The following is a 13,119-nucleotide window of genomic DNA, read 5'->3' on the forward strand; positions in this document are numbered from 1 at the left end:
TTTTTTTGTTTGTGTTAAATCAATCGCAGCAAAACAAGAGTCGCGCAAGTTCTCTAAAATAAAAAATAAATAAAAAAGGGATAGAGCAACAAGTTATATGTTATAACAAGTTGTTATGTTATCTATTCTTTTTATTTTTCTTATAATTAATTATATAAAAAAGGTAAAGAGGCATGACATACCATAATTAGTAAAGCATAAAATAAAATCTAAAAAAGTAAGATAGAAAATTTGTATTTATTATAAGAAAACATGACATTTTTTTGGCAATAGTAAGAACATTATTAGTATTAGCATTGTGGGTGTAAAAGTCCCAAATGGCTATTTTAGTATCTGTAAGGACATATGTGGAACTTGTTAGAACATATGTTATGTAAAATTGACTAATCCTTTAACAAAGCCCACTGTACTTGTAATTGAATAGATCTAAGATGAGTTTAGGACTTCAAGAAACAAGAGTTCAAGTCTAGTATTGATACCATGCAAATCTGTCCAAAAAATAAGTGAAGAAGTGCTGTTCATTAAAACTCGACAGATAATATCTATCGAGGTTTAATGCTTGTGCTCAACAACTACTCAATAGAAACAGTATCTACCGAGAATTACGAAATTCAAATTTTCAGATTTGTTTTTCACGCATATCCAAGTTATTTGTGTAGGGTTTCTTTTCTTACAACCCTAAGCATATATAAGGATAATTTTAAAGGCCATCAAAGGTAATGTAAAGATTGTTACAATTGTTGTTGCATGCATATTGTGACCGGAGACAAAATTTCCCTAGTTCATCATATTCCTTCTAGAAACTACTGTGTCTTTGTGCCAAAAGTTTTGTAACCAAGGAGTTTTTTGATCTTCATCATTGGATGAACTGAAGAATGCAACCAACATCTTTCTCAAGTTGGTGTGTTAGTCACATACTGGTTAGTCATGTACTTGGAGCCGTGCATTGAAAGGAGAGATTGTCACTACATTATAAGTCTAATTATGTATTGGGGTAAGGGTTCAACTATAGGTTGGTATTAGATACTAGGATTCCTTTTACTTGTAATCGCTTGTTTTGATAATAGTGGATTCTCAGGAATTGTGACCTTAAATTCACCCAGTGGGGTTTTGCCTCGATAGTTTTCCCTATTCCTAAACAAATCACCTGTGTCAAATTTATTTTCCGCTGCATTTAGTTTAATTGGTGATTTTTTTATGCTACCACACTTATTACATGTAATTGAATCTAATTAATTCACTTGGCTAATTATTTGTTAATTTACCAAATGGATTAATACATTCTTGGCCTATCAAGTGGTATTAGAGTGGGCACACTCTGATTATGGTTAATCTTTGCTGTCTGATCCATTGATCCCTATTTGTCATGGATAGAAGATAGTCTCTAATTATACCTCATTTATTTGACGGCACTAACTATGCATACTAGAAAGTACACATGAGAGCTTTCTTACAATCTTTATATGAAAAGGTGTGGCAAGCTGTAGAGATAGCTTGGACCAAGCTAAAGGAAGCACCGGCTGATTGGGATGATGCCAAGATCAAAGCGGCAAACTTCAACAGCATAGCATTGAATGCCTTTTTCATTACGATCACCAATGAGAAGTTTAAGAAGATATCTTTTAGTGAAACTGCTAAGGAAGCATAAATTATCCTCCAGACAACCTATAGAGGGACTAGGGCTGTCAAGGATTCAAAACTTCAAAAGCTCACTACGAGTTTTGAAGAAATTAAGATAGAGGAAGATGAGTCATTTGACAAGTTCTATGCCAAGTTAAAGGACATAGTCAACTCCGCTTTTAACCTTAGGTAAACCATCCCTGAACCCAAGGTTAAAAGAAAGTTGCTCAAATCTCTACCAGAGAGATTCCATGTCAAGATCATCGCTATTGAGTAATTAAAAGACATTGACAAAATTCATTTGACAGAGCTAGTTGGCAACTTGCAAACCTATGAATTAGGTTTGACTAGGATCAAGAAATCGAGCAAGAGCAAGAGCATGGCATTGAAGTCCAAAAGTAATGATACCAATGAGTCTTCTGATGATGAAGATTTTAAGATAAAATCCTATATCATGAGGCAGTTCAAAAAGTTTATGAAGAATGTCAATGCAAAAGGATTCGACAAGGACCAAAAGAAATCCAATTCTTCACAATTCAAGAGCCAAGATAAAGAGAAGAAGGATGCTAGGGATGGCGGTCAGTACACTGTTTTCTCCGGACCAAAGTGCTTCGGATGTCAAGGTTTTGGACATATAAAACAAGAATTTCCAACATATCTCAAGACTATTGGAAAAAGCAAAGCCCTTGCTACTACCTTGAGTGACACTAAACTTGAAGATGATTCAAATGACAATGATGACGAGAGAATTTTGAATGCCTTCACTACTACAGTTGATTCTACTAATGGGGTTTTAGAACCAGTAGATGATGAAGAGGACTTGGTGAATTCTAAGTTTGAGAAAATGGACAATCAAGATGACATTCATATAGCCTATGCAAAATTATACAAGGTCTCTGAGAAGCACGAGAAACTATATTGGCTGGCCACCAAGAAGTTGAGTGATGTTTGTTAGGTTCTAAAAATTTAGGAATTTATGTATTTAGAACTCTAATGTGTAATGTTGGCAAACCATGATCAAAACAAGTTGTTTAGTCTTGTTTAGTCTTGTTTAGACTTACTCAAAATTGTGTCTTTTATGTAAAGTTGGAATAGAGCTGATGTAGAATTCAGTATGCATTTCGGCCTAGCTCGATTGATCGAAACTTAGGCTTGATCAATCGAAAATCGGGCAGAATGTGTTTTTCTGCAGAATTCCAACTCAGCCCTAACTTATTAAAACATTTAGGGTTTTATGTTTTTGCCCTAGGTATATAAGGGAAACCTTAGTCATGTTTTTGTATTGCTCATATTGCTATTTGTGTAAATTTCTTGTGAGATCTGTGAGGAGCTTTCCTTTACACAAGCTTAGGATTATCAAGAAGGAGATTCATTCAAGAACTTGATGATCATTCAGTTGCTGCCATAAGAGCTTAAAGATAGGCAAGCGAGAGTGTTTGTACTTGCTGGAGAATCCAAGAAAGAAAGAGTTTGTGATCTCGGATCTTACACGTGGTCGTGTCAGTAAGTTTTCTACTAGTGGGTAGTAATAGAATATTAGTGGTCTAAGTTCTATTGTTCAAACTTCGATTCTTTCTATAATTAATTCAAGTTTACCTTGAGGATAGCTAGATTAAATCCTCCTTAAGTTTTTTACTGGTTTGATTTTCCTAGGTCATCATATTTTTGTGTTCTTTATATTCCACACTTTACATTGATATGATATATGATTGTGTTAACCTAGACTTGGAATTTGGACTAAGTAATAACTTGGCTTATTAACTAGGTTAATCCAATTGTGTTTTAAGGGATCTAAAAACAATCAAATGGTATCAAAGCGGGTAGCTTTTTGTCTATAGATCTTTTGATCTCTGAGCTGATCCTTGACCCCTATTGTCATGGAACATGGACACTCTCTAGAGGAATATTTTGATGAGAATAATTATGCTTATTGGAAAGTAAGGATGAAAGCATTCCTGAAATCTATTGATGAGAGAGTCTGGAACTTCGTTAAGTATGGATGGTAGAAGCCCACTACTTCTGTGAATGAGTGACAAACTTCTCAAAAAGAAGCAGCTGCGTTCAATAGCAAAACTATGAATGCTATCTTTAACGCTGTTTCTATGGAGGAATTTAAGAGAATCTTTAATGTTGAGGTTGCTCACACTGTTTAGAAAATCCTTTAGATTGTACATAAAGGCACAAAGGCTATCAAAATAAATAAGTTGCAGCAATTAATTTCTAGATTTGAGAGCATTAGAATGTCTGATGATGAATACTTTGATGAATTTTATGCTAAACTTAATGACATTGTTAATTCTACATACAACTTGGGTGAAATCTATGATCAACCTGAAATAGTTAGGAAGATTCTTAGATCTTTAACTAAAAATTTTAGACCCAAAGTAACTGTCATAATTGAAAATAAGGATGTGGATTCCATCCCTGTTGATGAACTTGTAGGATCTCTTCAGTCTTATGAGTTGGACCTACCCAAAACTAGCAAATCCAAGTCAATGACTCTTAAGTCAGTTGATGATGTTGAGGTTGGTGAATTTGATGATGAGCTCTCTACTACAGAGATTGCTTACCTTGCCAAGAATTTTAGAAACTTTCTTAGAAATAGTAACAGAAGGGCAAGATGTACGAACATTGCTGAACCTAGAAACTTTAGGAAGAATGATCCCACTAAGGTTAACAACAATAAAAAACCTAGAGAAAAAGTTCGTCAATCTACTAATAATTCATGTGTCTTCAGTGTTTTGGATGTCAAGGGTGTCACATGAAATCTGAATGTCTCAGTGTTTTGGATGTCAAAGGTGTCACATAAAATCTGAATGTCCTACATACTTAAGGTCTAAGGGTAAGGCTATAGCTGTAACCCTTAGTGATAATGAAATTTCTGATGATGAGTTTGGATGTGACGAGGAAGGAAATTTCATTACTTTCACTGCTACTGCTATAGTCAATGAAAGTGTGTCTGTTGAAGAGAACCCTTTTGATGGGGAACTCTTTGAGGATGTAGATCTTCAAGAAGCCTATAATAAATTTTGTAAAGTTACTACAAAGGATGCCATGAATGTTGAACTTGGCTTGAAAAAAATTGCATTTCTTGAGCTTGATAAGAAAAATTTGCTTGTGAAACTGTTTGATGCTAATGAACTTTTGAACAATGTGAAAACTGAGAATATGCTTTTGCTTGATAAAGATAAATCTTTGGAACTTGATTTATTTGTTGCTAGATCTGCTAGTTCTAAACATGATCAAATGCTGAGTGTTCAAAAGTCTTCTTCTAACAAATCTGGATTAGGTTTTGTAGAAAGCATCTCTGTGTTTGCACCCAATTCCACAAACTTTGTTCCTTCTTCTTCCACTGAACCCCCTGTAAGTGAGGCTATGAGTGAGACGTTAAACCTGTAGGGGTCACACCTCTTAGGAAGATTAAGGTTGATCTGAAATAGTCTAAATCTAAGGAGTCTACCCTTTCTAAGGACAAGTTGCATGGAAAGCTTGCTTGGGTTTGTAATTTTTATGGAAAGTCTGGGCACATTCATCCAAACTGTTACAAGCTGTAAGCTACTAAGAGAGCAAACAAACCAAAAGTGTCTGTGCCTCAAGTCCAAGATCATATAGCACTTATTAGTGAATTGGTAAAGGCTCTCAACCTTTATTCCAATCCCGAAGTTGGAAATCACTCTAATGTAAATAAGAACTCCAATGTTCGAGGTGTATCTAAAAGGTTTTGGATGCAAAAGACTCGACCTAATTGAGCCTTTCTAACATGGTCCTTGTGTTTCATTACTCTACCCTTTGTGACCATTTTTTTTTTTTTTTTGTTTCTAGGATTTGCATTGCATAACATTCATGCATTTCATTCTAAGACTGTTTTTTGTTTCTTCTTTTCAAAAAAAAAAAAAAATGCAAATTGTGTTTTGTGTTTATTTTCTTAGTTTTGAAAACACGGTTAGTCAATTTATTTTCACATAACATGTCTTTGTACCTTGTTTAGCTTGGATGAACTTATTTATTGCACTTTACTAGTGAAACTTTGTAGTGCATGTTGTGTGGAAAAAATGTTTATGGTTTTTGATCATTTTGTCTTAATCTTGAAGTCACATGCCTTTGATTGTCGGACTTGAACCTTTTGAGTAAGGCATAAATAACCATCTCACCACTATTCACTACCCTTTCTTTTCTATCTTTCTATACTAGATTGTGATTTTGTTCTCTCTCTCTCTCTCTCTCTCTCATAGTCTGCGCATGGCACCCAAGCACAAATCCACTCCGTCTCGGAACCCTCTTCATTTCGGGACATCTTCTTTGATCCTACACCTCTTCATGTTCGATTCCGTGATGAGAAGGTCTGTAAGGACTTCTCAGAAAACTTCTCCAAACGTAGTATTCATTCGAAACACCACATGGTTCTATTGGACTTTTCCAATACTGCTCTACCCACTGTCATTCACAGTTGGGGATGGGAATCTCTATGTGAGATACCTGTGAGATGTCCCACCGTGATCATACATGAGTTCTACTCCAATATGCATGGTTTCAANACAAAATTTCTTTGTTTTTCAAAAAAAAAAAAAAATTCTAGAATTTCGATCGATTGAATCTGTTCCTTGATTAATTGAAATTACGACAAAATTATTTGGTCAGCCTCTGTCTGTTTCGATCGATCAAACCTAAATTTTGATCAATCGAAAATTGTTTGTAGAGTTTTTAAAAAGAAGATTTTTATGTGTTCAACTTACTTTTCAAAAAGTTTTCAAACACTTTCTCTCTCCATACGACTCAGTCAATGCTCGAATCAAGTTTTTTTGTCATTTTCCTCCATTCTTTTTGCAAGGTTTTTCTCTCTCCCAAGGCCGGTAAGACACTTTTACCCTTTCTTTTGCTTTTATTTTCATTTTTCATGCATAAAATCATGGATTATTTGGGAAATTTCGAACCTAAGAATTTTTGGGGTTTTTGATGATTCAAGCCATATTTTTTAAAATTGATCAATGGGTTTTTGTTAGGGGATGTTATAAACATGTTCTTGATGTTTTAATTTGATCAATTTGGTGAATTGTGAGAAATTGAAAATTCTAGGGCTTGAATATACCCGAATTGGGGATTTTTTTCAAATTGAGTTTAATTGATGAAATTGGCTTGTTGGATTGATTAATTTGATCATAATAAACTATTTTCTAGCTTGTGTGATGATCAATTGGTCAATTCTGTACAAATTGAACAAGTGGTTTTTCAAAACTTTGGGGTTTTTGTTCTAAACTCTATGCTCAAGCCAATTTTGTGATTCTAACCTCAAATTGAACTTATTATCACTGCATTAGAGCATGCATTATGACATTTCTTTGTTCATGCATCATATAGATTGTTCGTTCTATTTTTTTTGTGCTAACTTGCAGTCTGCCCTTGATTTTTCTTTTTGTTCTTTTTGGTTTTGTCCTTGTGTCTTGTCCTTACCCTAGCACCATGCCTAGGAAGACTAGAGCCCATAGGACTTCCTACTTTTCTTCTGCTCCTTCCCCTTTGAGTGATTTGTTTCCAAGTGAGAAAAATCGAGAGCTTTATGAGTCTTTAAACGTTAAGAGAAAGATTTGGTTTAAGCGGAAAGTGTTGCTAGATAAGCTTGATCCAGCCATTAGGGCTAATTTTGAGCATAGGGGCTGGCTACCATTGTTGGATATTGGTCCTCCACCACCTGCTACCCTAATTAGAGAGTTCTACTCGAACCTCTCTATTCGTGTTTATGATTCCAACACTTTAGTAAGGAGTTGGATACGAGGTGTAGAGTTCACCATTACTCCTACCGTAGTGGCTAATGCTCTTGGGGTACCGTTGGTCCAACACCCTATTTATCCCTATGATGAGTCCCCTCCCTTGGATAACCTCATGTTTTATATCACTGGGCCTTCTATCTAGTGGGGTTCTGTTCCTTGAATCACCACTGCCAAGCTTATTGAGTTACACTATGTTTTCTTTAGGATAGCGTGTCATTCTTTATGGCCTATCACTCATTTGTTTCTTTGTTTTGTAAATGAAGTTTATAGGAGTTCTTCTACCGCTCATGCTCTTTTTCATCTTGTTTTCATTCATAGGATTTTGTTGTTTTTAGGTTTAGATGACTTCCCCGCTTCTAAGCCTGTACACATAGTTGCTCCCATAGGTGCCTCCTTTCTTAGGTAGAGGGTTGCTTATATGAGAGAGAGCTCTAAACACTCTCGTGTTGAGCCTTCTGGTACCGCACCCCTTCCTTCTTCTACGGGTATTACTTCTGGTGAAGCATTTGCTGATCATGTTACTGCTGCTGCTGTTGCTGTTCCTCCACCATCTACTTCGGATGACTTTAACATTCGTCATACTTTGGAGATTGTCTTGACTGTTCAGGCGGCTTAGGGTCAGATTTTGGTGGACATGCTTGATTAGCTCTGTGCTTTGCAAGCAGATTTGGTGCATCTTTGTCATTCGCCTTCGCCACCTCCTTTTGATGATGGACTCTAATTGTCCTTTGGCATTCCGTCATAATAAGGGGGAGTACGTTTGGAAATCTGTAGAGGATTTTTGTAGTTAGGGAGAGATTTTTGTTAGTTGGAGCTTGTGGAATTGTTTAGATTGTATCTAGGTGCTTCACTATGTATGTATCATTTTTGGTTCTTGATGTATTGTTTTTGGGCTATTCATGATAAGGGGAGATTCATTGTTTTATATTTTTCTTGTTTCATTACTCATTGATTTATATTTATGAGTTATTCATGATATATGTCTTATTTTTGTTTTACTTGTATTTTCCACATATGTGTTTATGCGTTTGTTGAGTATTTCAGGAAAAATATAGGTTGATTCAGTTATGTTGTTGTCTATACTTGCAACTGATGGATAGTAGTTAGGTTGGATTATTTTGTAATGGGCATTATTTTTGTAAAAGGCTTTTTCTTGTAACTTTGAGCATAGTGTTTGTGTTTTGTCACAAATTGCCAAAGGGGGAGTTTGTTAGGTTCTAAGTACTTAGGAACTAATGTATTAGAACTCTAATTTGCATTGTTGGCAAACCATGATCAAAACAGGTTGTTAGTCTTGTTTTAAACTTGCTCAAAGTATGTCTTTTATGTAAAGTTGGAATCGAGTTAACTGCAGAATTAAGAGTGCAATTTTGACTAACTCAATCGATAAAAAATTAGGCTCGATTGATCGAAAGTCATGCAGATTTTTTTTTCTGCAGAATTTCTAACTCAGTCCTAAGCCCATATGACGTGTAGGGTTTTATGTTTTGCCCTAGGTATAAAAGAAAAACCCTAGCCACATTTTAGAGGTTGCTCTATTTGCTATGTGTGTGAATCTCTTGTGAGATCTGAGAGGTGGTTGTCTTCACACATGCTTAGGATTAGCAAGAATGAGATTTCATTAAGAGCTTGATGATCATTCAGTTGCTGCACTAAAAAGCTTAAAGATACACAAGCGGGAGTGCTTGTACTTGCAGGAGAATCCAAGAAAGAAGGAGTCCATTGGCTCGGAGCTTGCACGTGGTCATGTTAGTAAGTTTTCTACTGATGGGTAGCAATAGGATGTTAGTGGTCTAAGTCACTATTGTAAAACTTTGATTCTTTCAAAGTGGATTCAGGTTTACCTTGAAGATAGTTAGGTTAAATCCTCCTCAAGTTTTTTACTGATTTGATTTTCCTGGGTCATCATATCTTTGTGTTTTTTATATTCCGTACTTTACATTGATATGATTGTATAATTGTGTTAACACATTGATATGATTGTATAATTGTGTTAACTTAAATCTGAAATTTGGACTAAGTAATAACTTGGCTTGTTAACTAGGTTAATCCAGTTGTGTTTTAAGGGGTTTAAAAACAAACAATTAATAACACAACACGTCAACAACCTAACAAATAAATTATTGTAAATTTTTTATATTTTATTTAATATGTAATAATTTAGCTCGTAAATCTATTTAGTAAATTTAATAAGATCCTCTTTTTCTTTTCTTTTTTTCTTTTCTTTTTTTTATTATCATTATTATTCTTATCATTACCCTCATGCATCATGAATATCATTTATTTTTTTTATGCAAGAGGGAACTTTTTTCTTATTTGGACAGGTGGGCTCAGATAGCCAAGCAACTACCAGGAAGAACAGATAATGAGGTCAAGAATTTTTGGAATACAAGCATAAGGAAGAAGCTAATTTCTTATGATGTTCCTGCAATAGCCACCTTTCCTGATGTGCACTTTAATGGTAACTTTGAGGAAGGTCTTTTCTCTCTAAATGCAAACCCTAATTGGATCCTAAACTCTCAGCAAGACCAACTATACCTTCCCACTCCAACCCCAAATTTGCAAGGCTTTGATCATGGTGATCTTAAATTGGAGCAAACCAATTTTGGTGCCAATTTGGTTCAATTTCCACCCCCAATGGCACCACCATCAGATTCTTCCTCCTATGATCCACTCTGGTCATTAGGATATCAACCTCATGAAAATTTTGATCCTAATCAAGAACATCAAAATTTCAGCAGTAGTGGAGCAACACAACATTATATTGGTGATAAGTTTATTGGCCCAAGTATCGCAACACCAAATCATGATGAGGATCCATTAACAGTGCCCATGATTCCAAATCCTTGTGAGATTATTAATGGTAATTTTGATCCTAATCAAGAACATCAAAATTTCTACAGTAGTGGAGCAACACAACATTATATTGATGATAAGCTTATTGGCCCAAGTATCGCTACACCAAATTATGATGAGGATCCATTAACAGTGCCCATGATTCCAATTCCTTGTGAGATTATTAATGGTAATTTTTGTGGCATGTCTTACTCATGTGCTTCACGAGAACTTGACCCACTTGCTAGACTCCCATATTTTCCAGTTGGTTGTGATTATCCTTATGATCCACACGTGCCTAACAATCATATGAAGTACATGGATGCCATCATGTCATCATCATTATCATCAGCATCAACATTGCCAGCATTATCAAGCAGCCAATTTGCCATAAACCCTAATCTTCCTTCAATCTAGGAGACTTAGACAGGGTACGCTTTTGGAGTTAGGTTCTATTTATTAATTGATGGGTCTATAATTGATACAATGCATTTATTTCTTATTATGTGCATGCACAAGACATAAGTGAAACTTCTTTGGGAAATATTAATGTTTCTAGTTAATGTGAGTAACGCTGGTTGAAGTTCAAAATATATGTGTAGGTATGTTATTCAAGTTTGTCAACTTTCCTTCTCAAAAAAAAAAAAAAAAAAAAAAAAAAAAAAAAGANTCATTTACAAACAAGTACATCATTGGCACTGAGTGAAAAGTAATCTAATCACCTCACGTGTGATCCTAGAATTTTTATATTTGTACACTCCCCGAGAATACTAAATTGAGAATAGCCCCATCCTAATCAACTGAACACTAAAGACCCTCTCCAAAGGTTGAGGAAGATGGGGAAGCATCTCATCTAAAAGTAGAAGTTCATCAAGATACCAAGAATGGAAATGTGCAAACTAAGCAACAATCATCTCCTCATTTAATGCACTCTACCAACTGTCTCTACCCTTTTTTAGATCTTTTACTTCTCTAAGCCCTTAACCCATATTTACTAAATTAATTGCAACTGCCACACACACACACACACACACTCTCTCTCTCTCTCTCTCTCTCTCTCTCTCTATATATATATATATATATAATTTATTTATTTAGTTCAAAGGTATAATCAACCTCATGTGATAACTTAAAAGTAATGATGTTAAAACGAATGAGAAACTACCCTAAAGAAAACATTTGTACATTCACAAACTTCTTGTTTAGAAAGACTTCACTTAAATTTAACTAGGTCGAAATAGTCCCGAATGCTACGTTAATGTGGCTCAACAAAAGCATAGCAATAATAAATGCTACGCTTAAGATTTTAGATATCACGAGTTGGAGATTTATATATATATATATATATATATATAATAAATTTGGATTTAGAATATGTGCTTTCAACCCAAAGCTATATTTTCTCATTATGAAAGTGCACAAAAATGGACCGAATACAATGAAGTGGACCAAAATGGACCGAAGTGGATAGAATATGATCGAATGAAACAAATAGGACTGAATATGACTAAAGTGGACTGAATAGGACCGAAGTAAACCAAATAGAAACAAAGTTGACCGAATATGACCAAATAAACCAAAGTGGACAGAAAGGACCAATGTGGACCGAATGGACCAAACAGAACGAAGGTAGACCAAATAGGAACAAATAGAACCGAAGTGTACAGAATGGACTGAATAGAACTAGAGTGGACTAAATTAAAAAAAAAAAAAAAAAAGTGGACCTAATAGGAGCAATGGGGACTAAATAGGACCAAAGGGGACCAAAAAGGACCGAATAGGACTAAAGTGGATAGAATGGACCGAAGTGAATCAAATGGGATTGAATGAACCTAATACAACCAAAGTGGACGTAATAGATAGAAGTGGACCAAATAGGACCAATGTAGACCAAATAGGATTGAATCGACCTGATATAATGAAAGTGGATAGAATAAGACCGAAGTTAACCAAATAAAACCAAAGTGGACCAAATAGGACTGAAGTGGATAGAGATGGGTGTTTTAAATCATATATTACAATTCATGATCAGATTTTGAAGGGAAAGTGAAGTGTCGTACAAATGGGGAGAGAATCTTAATTAACACTATCATGGGGGAAGAGAGTGGAGGAAGAGAGGCCTGAAAGTTGAATGGGAGTAGTGTTAGACGAGAAGCCTTGCTATGTTAGGGTTTGTGGATAGCTTTAAAGAGACAGTCACTTGCTAAGGGTTGGGTGTTTTTTTTTTTTTTCCATTTTTTTTAAAAAAGAAAAAAAAAAAGCTGATGTAAAAATTTGTATTTAACATAAATTTGTATAACTAGCAATAAAAAATAATTATATGAGATTCAATCATATAACTTCTTCGCATTTAAAACATATATTTTTCTCCAAAGGGGGAGTTTGACCATGTCCGTTTGAAAAATATATAATACCAACTGTAAAAGTCATTTGATTCCATAGTAGGAAAAAAGTGAAAGAAATTTTAATTGTTAATGAAGTTTGTAGCATACAATTCTTTATGTTGGAGAGAAATCAATAATTTTTTTTTTCTTAATAAATATTTTACATGATGAGCATGAGAAAATTAATCCTAATGATTCATAGCTATACATAATTCTATAAAATAGATATAAATCATGCAAGGACATATATAATAGCTATCTTTATTAGGACTTACAATGTCCTAAATGTGTTCCTTAATGAGAAGATCTTCGGTGATGACTATGAATACTCCAAATTCAACACAACGGAGATATATGCATAGGCTAGAATCTCCTATGCAAGAGAAAAAACAAAGCATAAATCAACACCAATAGAAAGAAAATAAGAGATATCAACCCCTGTTTTATAATTCTCCATTCTTTCCCTTAGGTTAGAGTTGGACTTCTGCTTCCTCTTAAAATAAGATAAATCAAAT

General features: G+C 34.7%; 1 protein-coding gene across 1 annotated transcript; it reads left to right on the forward strand.

Annotated features, from left to right (window-relative positions):
* The first annotated feature begins 7,803 nt into the window (after positions 1–7,803).
* Positions 7,804–10,637, forward strand: LOC136065966 (transcription factor MYB120-like). The gene is made up of 4 exons (XM_065769811.1): positions 7,804–7,986; positions 8,051–8,139; positions 9,710–10,233; positions 10,375–10,637. Exons 1-4 carry the CDS (start codon positions 7,804–7,806, stop codon positions 10,635–10,637), a joined length of 1,059 nt encoding a protein of 352 aa, XP_065625883.1.
* The last annotated feature ends 2,482 nt before the right edge of the window (positions 10,638–13,119 follow it).

Source organism: Quercus suber, unplaced genomic scaffold (genome assembly GCF_002906115.3).
Source record: "Quercus suber isolate HL8 unplaced genomic scaffold, Cork oak 2.0 scaffold_1429, whole genome shotgun sequence".
NCBI classification, from domain to species: Eukaryota; Viridiplantae; Streptophyta; class Magnoliopsida; order Fagales; family Fagaceae; genus Quercus; species Quercus suber.

What these genes read in the sequence shown, in the direction of transcription:
- LOC136065966 (XM_065769811.1), top strand. Translation starts at nt 7,804, where the DNA reads ATGAGAGAGAGCTCTAAACACTCTCGTGTTGAGCCTTCTGGTACCGCA. An exon ending in CTTTGGAGATTGTCTTGACT is followed by an intron (nt 7,987 to 8,050) that starts GTTCAGGCGGCT and finishes CTTTGCAAGCAG; the next exon opens with ATTTGGTGCATCTTTGTCAT. An exon ending in GCCCATGATTCCAAATCCTT is followed by an intron (nt 10,234 to 10,374) that starts GTGAGATTATTA and finishes ATCCATTAACAG; the next exon opens with TGCCCATGATTCCAATTCCT.